Here is an 8,189-nt window from a genome sequence, read left to right on the forward strand (position 1 = left end):
GTTGTTTTATTGGAGTACTTTTGTGTGTGTGTATTAATCTTTCTGCTTTCTGCAATTTGTGCCTATGATATGTGCATAAATGTATGCCACCTTATACAGTTATAAAGGCAGGCTTCACTGTTGTATTTGAATGCACCCTAGATACTGAAAAATAAAACAGAAGATGCCTTCTGATGTGATTTACCTTCAGCCTCAGAAGAAAGCAACCTTTTATCTTCATCCTCATGTATTATTACTAGCAAATTTCTGAGGTATACGTGCAGGATTCTGCACTCTGCTGCACTGCACACAACTTCCAGAAATGGTAAAAGATTTCATATCTGCCCTGCCTGCAACTTCAAAGAATGCATCTTTCTGCTTGGCTTAGGGAAGTGAAATCCTTAGGAAAAAAATCTGGATGAGATTTTGAATGTAATTAGTAACAAAAGAGTAGCAAAACAGCTTAGCAGGGGATTATACTAACATTGTTCATCTAGTCGCTAATTTTATTTGTTCCCAATCTCCTTTCTTACCAATCTCTTCTGTAATATTCAGAAGCATCACAATATTTTTCCATATAATATTTCCAGAACCCTAATAATGCCCACTTAATTTTCCAAGTTAAAAAAAAAAAAAGTATTACTATTGAAATGTATTGATTGTTTAAGAGAACGGTTAACGTGATTGTACAGAGAAGGGAAATAAAGTCCACAAAATGTGACTGAGAATAGGTTATCGGGCAGATTGCGTGCCAGGATGGAGACATAGGCAACTGTCCAACTTGCAGTTTCAAGGAATAAACCAGCCTTTCGTCTGAAGGTGTTCACTGACAGGCTGATCTAGACAGATATCAGAAGAATCTGGCTGCACAAAGGTACAGTATAATGAACGACACAGCTCAGCTACAGAAACATACACTGCAGAAATGAGACCGTGATGTTCTATAATTGCCTTTCACTTGCCATTTATCAGTTATACTGAGTTAAAAGCCTGGAAAGCTCAACTTATGCTATAAAAGAGTATGATCTCCATTTCAAGCACCATCATGACTGATTGAGAACGTAAAGACCAAACTACTTCTGGATGCATCTGCACAGCTTTACAGCCTGCTGTGAAGTAGGTCTGTTTTATCTGGCAATATAACTCGGGGAGAGAGAGGTGTGTGATTGTGTTTACAAAGTAGTCCTGGGAATATCATTATTTCATGCTGCACCTTTCTTCCCAGGCTCTCTCTACAGAAGTAAATGGAATAAAATGTACAAAACACTTGGTTTGATGCTAAAGGTGGGAAAGGCACTGTGAATGCACACACGCACACAAAAGCTACCAACTGACTTTGGTGTGAAGATGGCAATATTATTTATGCAGAACGACACAAGTCATTTCAGTCTCCATTTTCACCTCGTGCTGCTTCACTCCTCAGAAGTCTTGGGAAGTGAGAAAGAAAGAGCAAAATCATTCCTCTCAGCTTTGCAGTAAAATATCAGCTCCCTTCCCCATACCTGTACCCCCAGCTGTAGTTAACTTTGAGTCTTTTTTTTTTTTTTTTTTTTGTAGTAAGCTTTGACTGACACAGACCTGCAGGACATAGGGGATGTCGCACACTAATTTAATTCCGTTCGCAAACTGACGCTGTTTGCCTTGTGTCCGTCTGTCTGTTCTACCCCAGGGTCAGCGGGCTTTCTCCCTTCATGGGAGACAACGACAACGAGACCCTGGCCAATGTCACCTCGGCCACGTGGGACTTCGACGATGAGGCTTTTGATGAAATCTCTGATGATGCCAAGGACTTTATCAGCAATCTACTGAAGAAAGACATGAAGTAAAGCAGTTGGACTTGATACACTCTCTATGTTTGCATTTAGCCAAACTTGCCAGTCTTGTTTCCCCTGCTGCAAACTGCCGCATCGCCGCAGGCACCTCTGGCAATACTTTATAAGGAGCTCTGCGTGCCCTTCTCCTGCGTGCAGCTGGCATTTATTTCACAGTGCAGGGGCTGAATGGAGTGCTTATTTTAATCACCCGCACTGTCTGCTTTTGCTTTCCCTCAGGCTGAGGTCCTGAGGCTCTGTGTGCCCACTGTGCCTTTGCTGCAGTGTGGCCACCACGTAAGAACTACAGATTGCTGCATCAGTATTCTGCCTTGATCTGAATGGGCTGCAGTTTCGCTAGGTCTGTTTCCTTTTGTGGCTTTTTGGATGTGGTGCCTCTAAGTACCACAGTATAAATCTAGCAGTTGGACAAGAAAAAAAGTAGACTGGGAAACCATGCTTACATGCATACAGAAGAATGCCTTCTTCTTGCAATGAGTTTCAATGGGATTGATAGAGAGCAGAGGGTTACGGGGTGTGCATGCGTAGGGAAGCAACAGAATCACTGTCCCTGGAGATGTCCATGAACTGTGGAGCTGTAGCAATGAGGGACGTGGTCAGTGGGCATGGGGGGGGTGGGCTGATGGTAGGACTGGATGATCTTAGAGGTCTTTTCAAACCTTTATGATTCTGTGATCACAAAGTGGAGAATGGGTGTGGTGCAACCAGAGATTTGGACACTGCTGTTTTATTACATGCTTGGTGTTGTATGGAAGGGAGGCTATTAAGTGGTGGAAATGGGGAAAATTCTAGAAGTGAGGGAGAGATCTGGGACAGGGTTCTGCAGGCGCGAGGTAGCTGGATCATCGCCATTGTGGCTCTGTTGTATGTGCTCCATGCCTAAAGCATATGGCTTTTCATGCTCTGTTTTATAATGTTTTGGTCACACTTGAAAATGCACAGCTCTCTCTCTCAAAAAAAGAAAAAAAAAAAGAAATCCAGAAATTGAGAAAGTGAGCTTGGGAAGTAAGCATGGCTGGGAAAGCAGTGCCATGTGATCTGTGCTGCTAAATTTAGGAAACAGAAAGATCAGCTTTGAGAAAAGAGAGAGGGAAATAATGTTAAAGCAGCTGTCATTAATGGCAACACTGACTGGTCTTTTTATATAAAAACAGGAGTCGCTTAAATTGTACTCAATGTCTTCAGCACCCATGGCTGCAAAAAGACACCAAAAACATGGAAGCCAAAAAACTTTCCAAAGATAGGATGAAGAAATATATGGCCAGAAGAAAATGGCAGGTAATGAAGAGGATGTACCAGTGGGCTTGTTATCCTAATAAGTCTCTGTATTTCTAATGTTTGTGATTCCAAGAAATAAGCCGTGCCAGGCAGTTTCTGCAAGGGAAACTCCCATGTGGGCTGTGCGTGAGTGCAGCACAGCGGTGTGGGTGTCCGGGGTGAGCAGGGGGAGGCTGTGCCATGCATGTGATGCGACTGTTCCACTGCTACAGGCAGATGAGTCCAAGCATAGATTTGCCTCTTGTGGGGTTCTGACTCCTTCCTCCCTGCACTGCTGAGGGGTTTTTGTTATCCTTAACAAACCTGAAGTGAACTACCAAGTCCTGTCCTGTAGAGGCACTCAGCTTTTCCTAGAACTGTCACGTTGGTTTAATAATTTTATTTCATGTGGTTTTTTTTCTCCGTATCTTCTTGTTTCTTAATGCTGGAACTGTTATTCTCAGTCCATCTCTGCCATTCTGATAGTTAGAGTAGCTGAGACATAAAATCCTGGATCCAGCTTTTTAGTAGCCTACAGAATACTCACTTATGTTAAATCAACCTTGTATTTCCCCTTAGGTTCTATTTTAAGTGTTTCTTAGGAGATCATGCAAGCTGTACAAAACACACGTGTCCGTACTACAGGCACTGTGGTTTGAGTGTATTTTAGTACCCTGGCAGTAGATTCTTGAGCCTGTCAGAGGTCTGCTTCCATCATGCAGATGGTACTTTCTCATTCGTTTCATATTAGCTGCTTATTCATTCTGATGAAACTCAGTCCAGCCCATAAGGCTATCGAGAAACCCATCCACCACCAGAGCTAAGTTGCAGTTAAACAGTGCATAGCTTTCTTGCTGGCTCCCCTCTTGCACAGCGCTTCTTATCCTCAGCTAACAGAGACATTCATTTAGGTATGAGTTCATCAGGGGAAGTTTATATCTGCAACTAAATTTGGTAATTCAGACCAGCCTGCTCTGTCTCTCCTAAAACATCAGAGCTATATATAAGCAGTTTCTCCAACAATTCCAGCGCGGTTTGCAGAGATCCCAGCTAATTTGTACGAAGCACCATTGTCACAGAAAATCACATGCCTTTTGGATTGGATTGATCAGAAGCCTTTTGTGTTATGTCTTAGAAAACAGGCCATGCTGTCCGAGCAATAGGAAGACTGTCATCCATGGCAATGATTTCTGGTATGAGTGGGAGGAAGGCCTCTGGGAGCTCGCCTACCAGCCCGATAAATGCAGACAAAGTAGAGAATGAAGGTAAGGAACTTTGCTGCAATTCATTTTTACCTCTTCAGGAACCTTAGGAAAACTCTTAGCAAAACGCTAGAAGAGACTGATTGTTGAGCTGGTTATTTCTGCACTCTGTCTCTGTTATTATGTTTCTTTTTTTCTTTTAAAGAAGTCTATCAAAAAGTCATTGTTCTCATATTCTGATACTCTAAATTCCCCAGCTTAAGTAGTGGAAGCAAACTGTTTTCTTTTTAAAGGCAAAGAATTAAGGCAGATTTTTCGGCTGCACGCTGTATCAGTTTGGGAATGCATGTTTATACAAAACTTGCAGTGATGTATGAGCTCCTCATGAGAGCGAGCAAGCAGTGTAGCATTAACACTTGCTGTGACCAAGAGCTGTACGATGGGTGAACCGTGCTACTCAGATAGAAGTTTTTAAATAAAGTGTCCACATTATTCCCCTACGTCCCCATTAGAAGTGTGGATTTGTGGTGCATTTCAATCAGAAGTGCAGATGTTTGACACTTCTGAAGATCCTGCAAGTCATTCTGATGTACCCACGTAGACTGATCCGAGCTGAAGCGGTTTTCCCCTCAGACCAGCAGAAGTCTGATCTTGATTACAAACAAATTCAAGGAAAAATTAAAGGTTATTCATAGCACAGTGGCCTGCATGTTGATTTCATTCTATTTATGGTCTGAATATTTGTGCTGCTGTGACAGACTGGCACACAGCTGTGCAGCTCACGTCCTCTCTGTCCCATCAGCTCCAAAGAATTAAGTGAAATGAAATAAAAGCAGCTTTCATTACCGCCTGGTTAAAAATAAATGAAATGCGTTTTTTGAGAATATGCCCTAAAAAACTGTAAAACAACAATATTTTCACTCTCCTCCAGATGCTTTCCTTGAAGAAGTGGCTGAAGAAAAGCCCCACGTAAAGCCATATTTTACTAAAACAATCCTTGACATGGAGGTTGTGGAAGGAAGTGCTGCTAGGTTTGACTGCAAAATCGAAGGTACACTGAATAAGCATTATTTCTTTCTTTCCTTCCCTGCCACCGTTCTGCACTGTGCTGTAACCTAGCTCTTTTTTTTTCTTCTTTTCTTTCTTTTTAATTGTTGTGTTGGTATCATTTTTCTTCACCAATATCTGCATGTCACAGCATGGATGTTTTGCAGTAGCAGAACTTTGGAGCAGCATGGGCTTGTTCTGTGCTTGCCATAGAACAGCAGCCTCGTAGAGTCACTGTGTGAGTCACTAATTCAGAATGCCAAGTGGGAACAGCAAGATGATTTTTGAGGGTGGAAGCAATAAAAACAAGATGCAGTGTAATACCACAGGTTGCAAAAGTACACTCATAAAGACTGCAAAGACTGCTTACCAGAAACTAAGAACAAAAAGGGGTCATTGTCTGAAATGACTGACGGGTCTCAGGTGCCCTCAAGATCACTTTAAATCGTGCATGCATTGTGGTAAAGGTAAAGAAATCCCTAACTACATTTGCAGAAGTAGTAATGATAATATCACTGTGCTGGTGGCAAAAGTCACATCTAGCAAATGCTGTGTGATTTTATTTTTTTTTAATTTGCAAGATCAAGAAAGAAAATTCAGCCTGGAATGTGCAGATAGAGTAAGTTTCCGAGTAGTCACTGAAAGAGCTTAGCTTGGCCAGCCTCGCAGTCTGAAGGCAGATCCTGTGAGCATTTCTGCTGCAGTGAGATCGAGGTTTCTGTGTCACAGCTGTCAATGAAAACTGGAGATGAGGAAGAGAAGAGCCGTTAAAACAAAATGGATACCGCTAGCACCATACTGCATGTGTAAAAAGTTAGACAATATCTAACCTTTAAATTAGGTTCAGAAACTGCCTCACTGACCTTCTGCTTGTTTGTTTCTGTGCTCCTAATCTCTTTCACTGCCTGTGTTTCCTACCTCACAGTGGAGATGTGAGGATGGATTATTGTTGCTGATGGATGCTCAGCGTGAGGGGTATGTGCCTAAGTACTGCATGGAATAAATAGATGGATGTACATGGCCACGGTCCATACTTTCCAGTGCATCACTGTAACGTTTGCTGTATATTAGGGATTCTGGCCCTTTATTTCTGTTCGGTAGAAAGCCACCCTCCCATCACAGTGCAGAACTTGGCTGAGACAGCCTTCAGTTTGTTACTGCAGCCAAGAGTACTGTATAAGGGATTGTTCTTCAGCATGGACTGTACAGCCCTGCTCTGGCTGCTGGAGTACAGCAGAGCCATTTGCTTCACAAAAGGCTCGGAAACTCCTGTAGAGCTGCATAACTGAAACGCTTTTCTCAGACTCTCTTGCTTAACCTAACAAAGGGAAGTAGGAAGCAGGAGTGCCCCGGTCACCTTACAGGACAGGCTGGAGTGTCAGGCTCAGACTGGGAGGAGGAAGGTTCAGAGCTGCCGATACAAAGCAGCCCGAGAAGGATAATGAACTGCAGTTGTAGCCCCAAACACCGTCCCCTCAAAACGCTAAACGTCAGCATTGGGAACTGCGGGTTCCACAGAAGCCGTAGCACAAGGGAAGCTTCAAATACACCATTACGAGTCCCATCCCGGCTGACGACCAAGACGTATGAAAAGCTTTCTCCAGTCACTTTAAAAGCAGTTGTAAGTGGTCTCTAGTTTGTACCTCAGAGCTAGCTTCCATTTTTGCTCTTCATAATAGGATTGTTTCAGGCAAATGTAAAGTAAAAAAGACCTCAGGTCATTTGCATTTATTTTACATAAAACTCAATGAAATATTTCTGTACCAGCATGTCCATACACAGATGTGGAATCGGAGTTGAAAGTAATGACGGATGAGTTAATACTCATTTATTGCAATTGCTGGTCTCTCTCCGCTATTGCAGGCTATCCTGACCCTGAGGTAATGTGGTTCAAAGATGATCAGCCTGTCAAGGAGTCCCGTCACTTCCAGATAGATTATGATGAGGAAGGGAACTGTTCTTTGACTATTTCTGAAGTATGTGGGGACGATGATGCCAAATACACCTGCAAAGCTGTTAACAGCCTTGGGGAAGCCACGTGCACCGCAGAACTCCTTGTGGAAACAATGGATAAAGAGAAAGAAGAGGGAGAAGGAGAAGAAGATGAAGAGGAGGAGGAAGAATGAAACAAGGCTCAAAGAAAAAAAAAAAGAAGAAAATATATTTAAAGACTCTCCTTATAAGGCTCAGAAAACCAAGTTAACAAAAGCACCTTGTGTGATACATAGGTCTTTGAGGGGTTGTTTTTTCAGCATGATCAGTTGATACCTGTTTGCTTTATGTACGGGCATTAATTGAAATCAGCAGGCAATTAAGTTACTAGCATTTAAGCAAGTCATTGAGTAAGTTGTCCAGTCTATCTTTAAAATTAGAACGTATGGAAAACAAGTCTACAATTATATTCTGAGCTTCTTAAAGAAAAGGTCTGTTTACTGAGCTCATTGCTCCATACCATCATTTTCTCAGCCAAAACTGCAGCTAAGTGGGCTCCCTAAGGTCTACTTTACAAGGAATCATTTGCCAGACGTGCAGTGAATCGCTCCAGTCCAAAGAAACTGCTCCCAGAGCAGTGCCTCCTATAAGGGAAGGTCTGATACAGCCAGTGTTGCAATTTGTGTGCTGCCACGGTTCATTTCTCATCTGGTTTAAACATCGTTCCAAGATATTTACTGCCCTGCTGTTGGTGCAGCTCTAATGCTGGCTGAACTGAAACATCGGTGGGCTTTGCTAAGGTACTCCTGGTGCTTAACCAGCTGATGGTACCCTGTCAGCTTTCCCTTATAGAACCCGGCACGTCAGGGTGCTTACAGACGCCTGCTTAAGAAACAGACTGAAAGCACAAAGACAGAATATCGTCTGTTTTGTTTTGGTG

General features: G+C 42.6%; 1 protein-coding gene across 1 annotated transcript in view; it reads left to right on the top strand.

The window, feature by feature from the left end:
• Positions 1-7,443, top strand: part of MYLK (myosin light chain kinase) — a gene marked incomplete at both ends in the record, with an annotated part of 175,412 nt that extends 167,969 nt beyond the window's left edge. Inside the window, 5 exons of the mRNA XM_079539151.1 lie at positions 1,649-1,801; positions 2,966-3,089; positions 4,204-4,333; positions 5,202-5,321; positions 7,181-7,443. Coding sequence (XP_079395277.1) covers positions 1,649-1,801; positions 2,966-3,089; positions 4,204-4,333; positions 5,202-5,321; positions 7,181-7,443 — 790 coding nt within the window. The remainder of the gene's footprint in view (positions 1-1,648; positions 1,802-2,965; positions 3,090-4,203; positions 4,334-5,201; positions 5,322-7,180) is intronic.
• Positions 7,444-8,189: the final 746 nt, after the last annotated feature.

Source organism: Tetrao urogallus (assembly GCF_951394365.1).
Source record: "Tetrao urogallus genome assembly, chromosome: 8".
Taxonomy (NCBI): Eukaryota; Metazoa; Chordata; class Aves; order Galliformes; family Phasianidae; genus Tetrao; species Tetrao urogallus.